Source organism: Lytechinus pictus, chromosome 18 (genome assembly GCF_037042905.1).
Source record: "Lytechinus pictus isolate F3 Inbred chromosome 18, Lp3.0, whole genome shotgun sequence".
In the NCBI taxonomy this organism is placed as follows: domain Eukaryota; kingdom Metazoa; phylum Echinodermata; class Echinoidea; order Temnopleuroida; family Toxopneustidae; genus Lytechinus; species Lytechinus pictus.
In genome coordinates, this window is record NC_087262.1 from 10,739,451 (window position 1) to 10,752,091 (window position 12,641).

Here is a 12,641-nt window from a genome sequence, read left to right on the forward strand (position 1 = left end):
ATTACCGGTATAGTTAAGAAGATCATGGCACCACACCAGAAATTTAGGGTTTGAAAAACTCATAGTGAATATTTTTTTTAAAACAGCCACCACAGATGCATTTTCATTCAGGTCTTAATCGAGAGACTACCAACCAGACAGTCGATCCAAAGTAAACTTCTTTGATTAAACGAACGGAACAAGGGCCCGGACTGAATCAATAAAGAAGAATGGGGAAAATATGGAAATGCAAATTTTTCTTGCGTGCTATTGTTTGTTCATGATATGACCAAGGTAGTGAAACGTGTGTTCATGTATGACGACGAGTATATTCATAGTCGCTCGCTCAACGTCAGATTATATAGGTGGATCATTGTGGTCCTCTTTGTCATTCCCTGATACACACCCCATCGTGGTAAATCGACATCGAGCTCGTCGAGGAGATCAACCACCATGTCGACCACTCCGAAGTATAAGCTGATGTACGCCAACACCAAGGGGCGGGCAGAATCCATCAGGATGCTCTTCGCGCTCAAGGGAGTCGAGTTCGAGGATTACAGGTTCAAGGAAGGAGAGTGGCAACAAATCAAGAATGATAAGACACGTTCGTATCGATCCTTTTATGGTTCATTAACAGATTAATATGATCTTAATTTTAATTCATTATAGCCTGCGAATAGTAGAGCGGATTAGCCGAACAATTGTGCAAATTATGACTAAAGCATAAAACTTTCACAAGTATTAGTATATGCCGTAAGATTTATTTTAAAGATGGGAGGTAAATTTATAAATGCCATTTTCGACCGTTGCCATAGCAACGGATTAATTTCTCCAAAATAACATGCATTCCCATGTAAATGGTAAATAAACATGATATAGATGACCAAAATGATAATTTTCAGGCTCCTAATTGAATACATATGAACTTTAAAAATATTCAAGATCATCAAGAAAGTTCCAATTGGTCCGTTGCCATGGCAACGGCTTGTTTTTCCCCAGAAAAGTAAAAATTTTGATTAAAAAAACGTTGTAGAATATGATTTATCTTTAATTTCCCCTAACTTTACAGTGCTTATCGAAGATATTTGGTTGCTAAATGTGTAAATTACATCTCAAGCCATTGCCATGGCAACCAAATAACATCTAATTTACAAAAATAACATGTTTGACAAGACAATGGACAGGTGAAAAATACAAGTGGAATTAACTTAATCTGTATGCTTAAGATTTGACCCCCTCATTAGAACAAAAAATACAGAAAGTGTTCTGCAGGAGTTCTTTATAAAGATAAAAATTAATGTTGCCTTGGTAAAGCTTGAATTAAATTAAAAAAGAAACAATTTTGCAAAGGACCCGTTGCCATGGCAACATCTTATTTCCGTCTAGAAAAGTAAAAATATTGATAAAAATGTAAAATACATGTACAGTATGATCATCATTCCATTTCCCCTAATTTCAAGGTACTAATCGAGATATGTTTGTGACTAAATTTATAAATATAACATCTTAAGCCATTGCCATGGCAACCAGATAACATCTAATTTAAAAAAAAAACATAGATGATAACCTTATGAACAGGTGAACAATACAATAAAAATTAACATGTACATATGCGTAACGTTTGACCTACTCAATTAATTTAGGGGAAAATAATACAGTCAGTGTTCTGCATGAACTAAATTAGAATGATAAACATTGATGTTGCCTTGGTAATACTTGCATTCAACAATAAATATCAATTTCAAAATGGCCTGTTGCCATAGCAACATATCATTTAGTACCAGTTTTAATTAAAAAAGGGACTGCAGAATCTGATTTTTCTTGCATTTCCCCTAATCTTTGTGTGCTAAACATCGATATGTTTGATGCAAAATGTATAAATAACATCTGAAGCTATTGCCATGGCAACCAGATAATATCTAATACTAAATAATAATGATTTGGATGACAAGATTTTGGACAGGTGGAAATACATACAAATAACTCAATATGCGAAAGGTTTGGCCGGTCATTTAATTTTGAACAAAAATTTCAGTAAGAGTTCTGTATGAGTTCATCAGAATAATAAAATCACATGTATGTTGCCTTGGTAATACTTGAATTTAATGATAAATATTAGTGTTTCAAATGTCCCGTTGTCATGGCAACAGCTCATTCCCCCCAGAAAAGTATCATCTTTGATAAAAAAAAAAAAAAAAAATCTGATTTTTATTTCATTTGCCCCAATTTTAGGGAGCTAAGCATATATATGCTTGCTGTTAATAAATAAATGACATCTTCAGCCATTGCCATGGCAACCAATTAAGATAGAATTTTTAAAACAAACTAACACAGTTGTAATGATAATGGACAGGTGGAATGTAAAGTAAAGATTTACTTAATCTACATAAGGTTTGACTTTGACCAGTTATTAAGTTTTGAACAAAAAATACAGTAAGTGTTCCGCATGAGTTCATTAGCATGATAAAAACTGATGTTGCCTTGGTAATGCTTGAATTTATTGATATCAATGTTTACAAATGTGTGTTCTGTTCCCATGGCAACGCATCATTTTATTCCCCCTAAAATACCATCTTTGATAAAAAATACCTTGTAGAATCTTATTTTTCATTCAATTCTACTAAGTTTAGGGTTCCAAACATACACGTACATCTCTGTTGTTTAATGTATAAATAACATCTTAAGGCATTACCATGGCAATAAAATAACATTTAATTTACCAAAAATAACATGGCTGACAAGATAATGGACAGGTGGAAAATACAATAAAATTAACTTAATATGCGTAAGGTTTGACCTACTCTTTTAATTTTAAAATCACATTAAGTGTTATGCATGATTTCTTACGATATGTTGATTTGGTAATGCTTGAACATAATGATAAATATCAATGTTGCCAATGGTCCCTTAAAAGTACAAATTTTGATAAAAATAATATGTTTATTTTATTTCCTTTTCCCTTATTTGAGGGTGCTAAACATATATATGCTAAATGATAAGCACCATCTTATTTCATTATACATGGCATCGAAATAAGACCTACAAAAATCATATCAGACCTTTTTTGGGCTCAAATAAATTCCTGAAACTCTAATTTCGAGGCTGGTCAATTTCGTTCAAAGTATTCGCAGGCTGCTATTTTGAAGAAAGCGTCTTGGTGTGATTTGTGCTTTAAGGCCGTTCATCATATCAATATATAAGGGGATTATAGGCGTTGATAAATCAAAATCAAAAGTTTATCTGAGGACTTGACATGGTCTTGAGGTCCTAATCAATGTAAATACAGTAAATCAACTTTTACATGGAAATCATTATAATTTTGCTTTGTCTGACTGTTTTAGCATAATACTTGGCTCGAAATTTGATGGCAAAGAATTATCAAGTATCATCTGCTAGTACGCATTTTAATTTCTGCATACTGTATATCAGAAAATTGTTACTTTTTGAAATTCCCATCATTTCTTGAAAATTGCCGAAAATTCTAAAAATTCCCACCAAATGCCCGTTTATTCCCATGAAAAGATTCCATCAAGAAAATTCCCGGAAATTCTGCAACCCTACTCCCCCCAAAAAAATCATTAGCAAGAAAAAAATAAAGAGAAAGTGAAAGAGAGATGGATAAAATATGATTATTTTACGAATACTATACCCAAAATCTTTTACAAAATTTTATTTTTGTAAAAAAAAAGAAAAATTTCGAAAGTTTTACTCTTTCGCTGGGCTAGCTGACAACTTTTAAAAATAAATTTTACTCAATACATCATATCTGGACCCCTCAAAATTACACTACAGATTTTGACGAAGAAGATTTTGAAATACTGTGATAATTTTTAAATTAACATAATTATGAATCTAATCAACATGAAGTATAATCTATTCACTGCTATTTTTACATGATGAATAGACTTATTAAAATATTTAAATTTTTAAAAATACCCTTACTGGTTGAAAGGTTGAAAAGAAAAATTAAGTACTCCAGGGTAACAGGAAAATCCAAGATGGTGCCCTCACTGGCTGCCGTAGGCTAAAAATCCACAACTCATCCATTACTTGATAAAATGGCTTTAATTTGTTTTTTATTCACTGGTTATTAAGGATCAATAGTACATAGGGCCAAGTTACAGGGACAGCCAGTGGTCTGGAATGTCCAAAAACATAAGATGGCTTCAAAAAATTGAATCTAAAATGGTTGCTGATACCTAAAGCGGACGTAGCTCATTTCATATTGGCCTAGGGGAAGTGATTTTGACTTTAAATCATTGGTTTCAAGAGTCTAATAATATTAGGACAAGTTACAACGACAGTCAAGTATGTCCGAAAATCCAATATGGCTTCCAAAAATAATTATAAAATGGCTGCTGATACTTAAAAGTGGAATAGCTCATTTTATATTCACCTGTGAGATATGATTTTGGTGTCTAAACTATGATTTCAAAGGCGAATAATACATTAGGACAAGCTACACGGACAGTCGGTGGTCTTGTATGTCCAAAATTCCAAGATGGCTTCCAAAAAAGATATAAAACAATGTCTAATGTTGCTTACAAATAAACATAGTTCGTTCAATATCTGTCTGGGGAATATGATTTTGGTGTCTAAACCATATTTTAAAGGGTCAAGTAATGCATTAGGACAAGTTACAAGGACAGTAGGTGGTTTGGTATGTTAAAAAACGCAAGATGGCTTACAAAATGGGGTCTAAAATTGACTGTTTTTACTTAAAAATTGGCAGAGCTCATTCTATATCCGCCTGTGAGATGTGATTCTGGTGTCTATAAACCATATTTTCAAGAGTCAAATAATAAATTAGGACATAGTTTGTTCAATATCTGTCCGGGGAATATGATTTTGATGTCTAAACCATAATCATAAAACCATGGTTTAATGCATTAGAACAAGTTACGAGGACAGTCAGTGGACTGGTATGTTAAAAAAATCCAAAATGGCCTCCAAAATGGGGTCTAAATTGACTGTTAGTACTTCAATATGGACATAATATAGTTCATTAATAATATACATTTGGGATATGATTTTGGTGTCTACACTAGTATTTAAAGGGTCAAGTAATACTGTACATTTGGTCAAGTTGAAAGGACAGTCAGGTGTCATTATTGTGTCAAAAAATTCAAAGATGGCTTGAAAAATGGGGGTTATAATGTTACTAAAATATGGACATAGTACATCAATTTGGTGCTTTTCTTGGGAAAAAAGAGTCGTTGCCATGGCAACGGCCCATTTGCAACATTGATATTTATCATTAACTTCAAGCATTACCAAGGTAACCTCAAATTTCATCATTCTAATGAACTAATGCGAAACACTGTAATCTTTGTTCAAAATTAAAAGACTGGGTCAAACCTTGAGTTAATTGTTATAAATTGCATTTTCCACCTGTCCATTATCATGTCAACCATGTTATATTTTTTTCAAATTAGATGTTATTTGGTTGCCATGACAATGGATTTATATGTTATTTGCATGTTAACAGCAAACATATCTATTCTTACCCTAAAGTTAAGGGAAATGAGAGAAAAATTAGATTATACAGTCCTTTTTAAAAATCAAAACTGCTACTGTTCTTGGGTAAATGATCCGTTGCTATGGCAACAGGCCATTTGGAACATTGATATTTATCGTTGAATTCAAGTATTACCAAGGCAACATCAATGTTTATCATTTTAATTAGTTCATGCAGAACACTGACTGTATTATTTTCCCCTAAATTAGTTGAGTAGGTCAGACCTTACGAATGCACATTAAGTTAATATTCATTGTATCTTTCACCTGTTTTTAACCTTCCATCCACTTTAAAAAAAAATTTGATGTTATTTGGTTGCCATGGCAATGGCTTAAGATGTTATATTTATAAATCTAATCACAAACATATCTCGATTAGTACCTTTAAATTAGGGAAAATGGAATGATGATCATACCGTACATGTATTCTACATTTTTATCAATATTTTTACCTTTCTAGAGGGAAATAAGCTGTTGCCATGGCAACGGGCCCTTTGTAAAATTTTTCCTTTTTAAATTTAATTCAAGCATTTCCAAAGCAACATAATATTTTATCTTTATAAAGAACTCCTGCAGAACAATTTTGTATTTTTTGTTCAAATGAGGGGGTCAAAACTTAAGCATACAGATTAAGTCAATTCCAATTGTATTTTCCACCTATCCATTGTCTTGACAAACATGTTATTTTTGTAAATTAGATGTTATTTAGTTGCCATGGCAATGGCTTGAGATGTAATTTACACATTTAGCAACCAAAATATCTTTGTTAAGCACTGTAAAATTAGGGGAAATTAAAGATATATCATATTACAACGTTTTTTTTAATCAAAATTTTTCTTTTTCTGGGGAAAAACAAGCCGTTGCCATGGCAACGGACCAATTGGAACTATCTTGATGATCTTGAATATTTCTAAATTTCATATGTTTTCAATCGGGAGCCTGAAAATTATCATTTTGGTCATCTATATCATGTTTATTTACTATTTATATGGGAATGTATGTTGTTTTGGAGAAATTAATCCGTTGCCATGGCAACGGCCGAAAATGGCATTTGTAAATTTACCTCCCATCTTTAAAATAAATCTTATGGCATATACTAATACTTGTGAAAGTTTTATGCTTTAGTCAAAATTTGCACAATTGTTGTGATTTTTGGAGCTAATCCGCTCTACTAGAATGTCTATGCGCACTTGACAAATTGAGAGTATTCGGTACATTAAGTAATTATATAGCATCCAATTATTCAATTTTGAATAGAAATAAACCAGAAACGGGGTGGGGGTTATCGGATTTTTTTTTTGTCGTGCAGGAGGAGGGAGAGTCGGTACTAAAGCTACCAAACCCAACCAAATTGAAGTGTCATACAGGGGCCGCGGAAGCGGGGGGGGGGGGCTGGGGGGCTTCAGCCCCCCCCCCCCCCCCCCACTTTTTTCCAAAACCGTGTACAAAAACGTAAAAATGACCATATGATTGTGATTTTTTGCATGGTCAGCCCCCCCCCCCCCCCTCCCCACTTTGAAAACCGTTCCGCGGCCCCTGTCATATTTGCAAACGAAAGGCCCCCGGGCCGGCCTTCCGAGGATTAAAAAGGGATAGGAAGATCTAGAGGATCGACGGGAAGCGGAGAGAGAGCGGGTGAGAAAGTGGTAAAAAGATAGAGGTGTACTTTAAATGTAAAACCATATTTTGTATTGATATTGTATTTAAATCATATCCCGGAATATCATAAGTATCACCATTTTCATATATAATACTACTATCGCATGTAGGGGTTAACTATTTCTTTAATTCTGAACAGTATTCCCACTTGGTCAAATTCCCGTTCTGCTCATCAACGGAAAGTCAATGCCGCAAGGTCGAGCCATCATGCGACATCTTGGAAGAGAGTTCGGTACGTAGAGTAATTGCGATTGTACCAATCAACCACAACTATGGAAAACCAGCAACGCCAACATCTAAAAATGCATGTTTGTTCAAAATATTTTCTAGATAATTATGTTGTATGTTCATGCATCCATTGTTTTCTAGAAAATTTCAGTATGCTTCTCTTTGTTTAAATACAAAGAACATTGTGCAAATTGTCCTTAGGAAAACATAATGACACTGATGGATTTCCATATAGTAGAGGTTGATCGGATCAATCGTAACTCTTTGTAAGACCGGCCCATAACTTTTGTTGGGTTGTCCTTTGTTTTTTGTTTTTTAATATAATTTGGTGTTCTATTATATTAATAAGAATAAATTATTAACGAAATTACAGATATGTGTATAACCAGACTGAATGATTAGGGGTTAAAAGGGCCATTTACATTGGTTGTTGGTTTTTTTTTATCTTGGGGGGGGGGGGTTAGGGGGACTCGGTAAGTTTATTGATTTGTTTGTTTTTGATGGAGAATTAGTGTTTCATTTTTCTAGCTTCAGGCATCTTTACCTATTGCCGATATCTCCATCTCCTAAACTTTCCACCAAAATTTAAGCATTTATATTGTATATTTGTATTACCAGGTACCATGATATTTGCTCCGGCGACAATTACTCCACTGTAGATTCCACCAACTACTAGAATGACCAACGTTCACCCTGGATATAACGCTATACCAATCCTACACCTAACACGAAAATTAACATAAAACCCTAATGCCACCTGGCATAACCCTATTTAGACGGAATAGAGCCCGGAGCAATAATTGCCGCCGAAGCAAATCACGTGTCACCAGTTTAGCACCTATTTTAACACAGGGTGGTGTAGACCCCCTGTGTCCTCTCACAACACATCTGATGTCATTATGACACCTTAGTTTTTACAGTGTGCAAACGCGTCAGTCATGGCGTTTTAAAGCAGATACGAACCATGCAGCAGTACGAACCATTCAGTCTTCAACTACTCAAGTCTGGCCATGTTCCTTAAAGATAATTCAGCATTCTTAGCAGTTTAGTCTTGCGATATATAGGCCCTCTTCATTGATAACACAATTATTCACCACTCAATACATTCATACCACACTAATTTAAAGGCAAAAAGTACTTTCCTCTCCAAAAGATTCAAGTTTCTCAGTTTGAATTAGTTCATAAGCTAATTCATTCTCTGTATTATTGACAATTATCTCACAAGGTAGGTCTTATAAGACTAGCTATTCGTAACAGACAGTCAATGAGAGACCATGCACGCAAAATGTTGATAAGTTCGCACACGTACAGAAAATACGGTGGTGTTAACCGGTGTACATAGAGGACCACACCAGTTATTTTACACCGGTGTTAAATTGACAGTGTTGGTTTAACACCTAGTATAGGTGTTATTACAACACCTTTGGTTGTCACATTTACACTCTTTGGTATTATGTTCAATCTCTAGTGTGTAATTTTAACACCTCATGGTGTGGTCCTCTATGAACACCAACTGGTGTCAGTTTTAACACCACAGTTTTTACAGTGCACCGCCTTTAAAATATCTTTCCTTCTTTCCTGACCTCGACATTGATCCTCCCAGGTTTCTACGGAGCTAACAATGCCGAGGCAGATCAGATCGACATCGTCTGCGAGACCATCGACGACATCGTTCCCAAAGTAGTGCCTATCGCTTTCGAGCAGGATCAAGAGAAAAAGGTGATTATCCTCAAAGCTAAAGTCTTTTTTTATTCTCAGTGAATTAACCATGCTTTTTTAACACTGTTAAATAACTACTTTAGGGTTCATAGTAGTAAGCAGCGCTGTGTGAAATTTTAAACAGCGTGTTTACTCTGTACAAGTCATGCAATTGTGATAAGCTGGAGTCGTACTTTAACTTTGCATAAAAAGTTTAACTGACAAAAAAAAGTTTTTGCTACCAAATTTATCACCACTATTAATAGCACCCACTTTCCAGGGCCATGCCTACCCCCCCCCCCTTATTTATGCTCATGGGTTGTACGGAAGGGAGGGTGGGAGAAGTGAGATAAAAGCCTCATTGTTCACTAATATTGTGTTTGAAATTAAGGGGATTAATAAAAAAAATATTCATTATATATTGGTCTATCGTATGACCTTTATAATTTTCTTAATCGATCTTATTTCCCATATTTTTTTTTCAATTTTAGAAAAAATTAGTAGAGGATTTCAGAGACAACTCTTCGAAGCCGTATCTTCCTTATCTTAACGAACTCATTGAAAAAGCAGGTGGGAGATTCTTTGTTGGAAACTCGGTAGGTATTTATTTATATATTTATATATATATATATATATTATGCAATTTTCGAGAAAGAAAATCTCAAGAATCCGTGTCCTCCATTAACATTTCACAAATTCGAGTGAAACTATTCTAAGCATAGGATTTTTTTTCTCTCTCTCTCTTTGTTTGTATTTTTTCTATTCTTCTTCTTCTTCTCTTCTTCATCTTCTTCTCTTCTTCTTCCTCGTCTTCTTCTTCTCCTTCTTCTTTTCCCTCGTCTCTTCACATTTATTATCATCATCGTCGTCGTCATCATCTTCAGTTTTATCTGTTTTATTCCCCGTTTCTATTATTCAATTTGATCTCAACATATAATCATATAATGGTAGGCATTTTATCATATTTCTCAACTCTTAATTTAGACAAAAAAAACATGCAGTCCGTTCTATCTTTTGAATCTCGTATTTCTCAACTCGTTTGAAAAGAAGAATTCATTCCTTTCTCCTATAGTTGTTTGAAACAATAGCTGATACGCGTATTGTCTATTTTATTTCGCATTTCTCAACTCTTTAAAAAGAAGCATTCATTTCTCTCTCTCTCATATTGTAGGAAACAATAGCTGACATCAACACGTATTGTTTATTGGAGTTCATATTCGGTATACTGGACAACGCACGAGAGACGTACCCAGCCTTAGCGAAGTTCTACGATGGTATTACGGAGAATTCCCGGCTTAGTGAATACATCAAAAACCGTCCTCCACCGACTAAGTAGAAACCATCCTAATATGGGGTCAATCCTATGTCATCGTTTTGCTTTTACCCACTTTCGCCCGTCTGTTCGTCCCTATGGTCTAATGGGCATGTAATTGCCCCCATGGCATATATACTTATAGCATCGTCAAAATTGTTAGTTTATTAATGGTGTTCATGGCTGTATTTTGCCTCAATATAGTTTAATGGTGAATCTTTTAGACCACATAGATTATTTTCTAAACTTTAATTAAACATACTGTCCACTCGGATATTGGTTAAAACTTAATCAAATTATGGGTAGTTTAAAAGCAATAATGTGTGCTTTGGGTGTAAACTACACAGTATTGGTTGAAAACTACGAAGAGTTGGATAATTTTTTTAACCAATTGTTGTGTGGACAGTATATGTTGCCCAACATTTTAAGAGCGTAGGCTTAGTCTAGACGTGGTCTAAGTCTCGGCTAAAATTGTGGGAATTTAGGTTTTTTAACACTGTATTGTGTTACATCTTGTGTTAACTTCGGGGCTCTTTCTCCCATCATTATTTTAATGGGAAGCGTTTCCGGAGAGTTTTTGATCATTTGAGTGCAAAATGTGATTGAAATTATTTTTTGAATGAGATGTTTTGAGCATTTTGAGGAAATGATGCATGATAGGTATAGTGTTGATTTCTTCAAGTATGAAATTTAATGTTACTGGTGGTAGGTCTGGCGAAGGAAGTGGCTGCTCTGAAAATTTAATTTGATTTTGGTATGATCCAGTTATCAGATTTATTCAAGTTAAAAGCCAAAGTCAGCTATCGTGTTCTTTACCTAGCAGTCGTGTAGATATACAAAAAAATAAAGTAAATTTGATGATTAAACTTTATAAAAAAAAAACTGGCGAAAAAGCAGAACTTTCGAATACACAATAACCTTAAAAGACATATTTAAATTTGTGTAAAGACATGTATATGCAAAAAAAATGTTTTTCATTTAGCAAAATATTATTATGCAAAATGAAAATTTGTAAGATAAAGTATGCTGAAAGTAACTGAATGTAATCCCGGATGTGATATCAAAGTTAGGCAGCCTATTCTAGAAAAGTTGGAATAAATAATTGCAGTGTGATACACATCGCGAAGTATATGAAACTAAAACAAAAGTCTAAATTACACAATATCATTCTTTCACATTTGTCATTTCTATGCGTAAGACATACTCAGACTGTTAAAGCGATCCCCCACCCCCACCCCCCCCCCCCAAAAAAAATCGAAATCGGTCGACCAATAGCATATGACAGATTATACATTATCTTCATGATTTATTCATTGATTAATATAAAGTTGTATAGTGGAAATCGAATAGGGTTTATTTACAAATTATTAAGACAGTAAGACGAGAGAATAGTACTACATTGCATTTTGAAATGTATTAAAATGAGTAGTCATTAAAAACGTTTACCGCATTCTCAAGATTTCATGGTTATTTTACACGTGTTAAATTGCTGATCAATAATAGTTTGAAAGTATTTGAGAAGTGACGGTGCATGGGGCTTATACGGAACCAACAACCCTCCTACCCCCCCCCCATCTCCCCTTACCTTTTTATCCGGTAGAACGACCCTCTCCTATTTCCTTTCTGTCTCTCTTTCCCTCTCCCCTTCCTCTTTCATTCTCTATATACCCCTCTCTCTTTCTGTCTGTCTCCCTTTCCCCGGTATCCCCCTATTCTCTCATTCTCTATTCCTCCCCTACCCCCCCCCCCTCCATTCCCATTTCAAACGATCTTTATTAGTCCAAGTTGAAATGTTTATGTTCGTTTTAGACCGAATAAAATTTTACATATCGCTATTGCGTTACAATTAACATGATATTAATTGCGTAAATGGGGGGAGGGTATCCCGACTAGAAAGCACGTTTAGCGTGTTGGATGGAGTAAACTTCAAAAACTCCGGTGTTTCTTTAACACCAGCCCGGAATCTATATATGTCCACACCAGAGAAGTATTGAAACAACACCAGTTTGGAATCAAACCGATGCTGTTTTAATACTCATTGGTGTTGTTTAAACACATGTCTGGTGTTAGACCAAAACGAAACTGGTGTTGTTTAACACTTCTCTGGTGTGGACATATATAGATTCCGGGCTGGTGTTAAATCAACACCGGATTTTTTTCAGTGTAGTCTGTACACAAATATTACAATGTTTCAAGAAAAAGAATAATAACGAGTTATTGATGGCATTCCTCAAATAAATACATTTTA

General features: G+C 34.6%; 1 protein-coding gene across 1 annotated transcript; it reads left to right on the top strand.

Moving 5' to 3' along the window:
- Positions 1-237: 237 nt before the first annotated feature.
- On the top strand, positions 238-12,226 carry LOC129281228 (S-crystallin SL11-like). The gene is made up of 5 exons (XM_064112982.1): positions 238-583; positions 7,295-7,387; positions 8,987-9,102; positions 9,573-9,677; positions 10,253-12,226. Exons 1-5 carry the CDS (start codon positions 433-435, stop codon positions 10,415-10,417), a joined length of 630 nt encoding a protein of 209 aa, XP_063969052.1. The 5' UTR covers positions 238-432; the 3' UTR covers positions 10,418-12,226.
- The last annotated feature ends 415 nt before the right edge of the window (positions 12,227-12,641 follow it).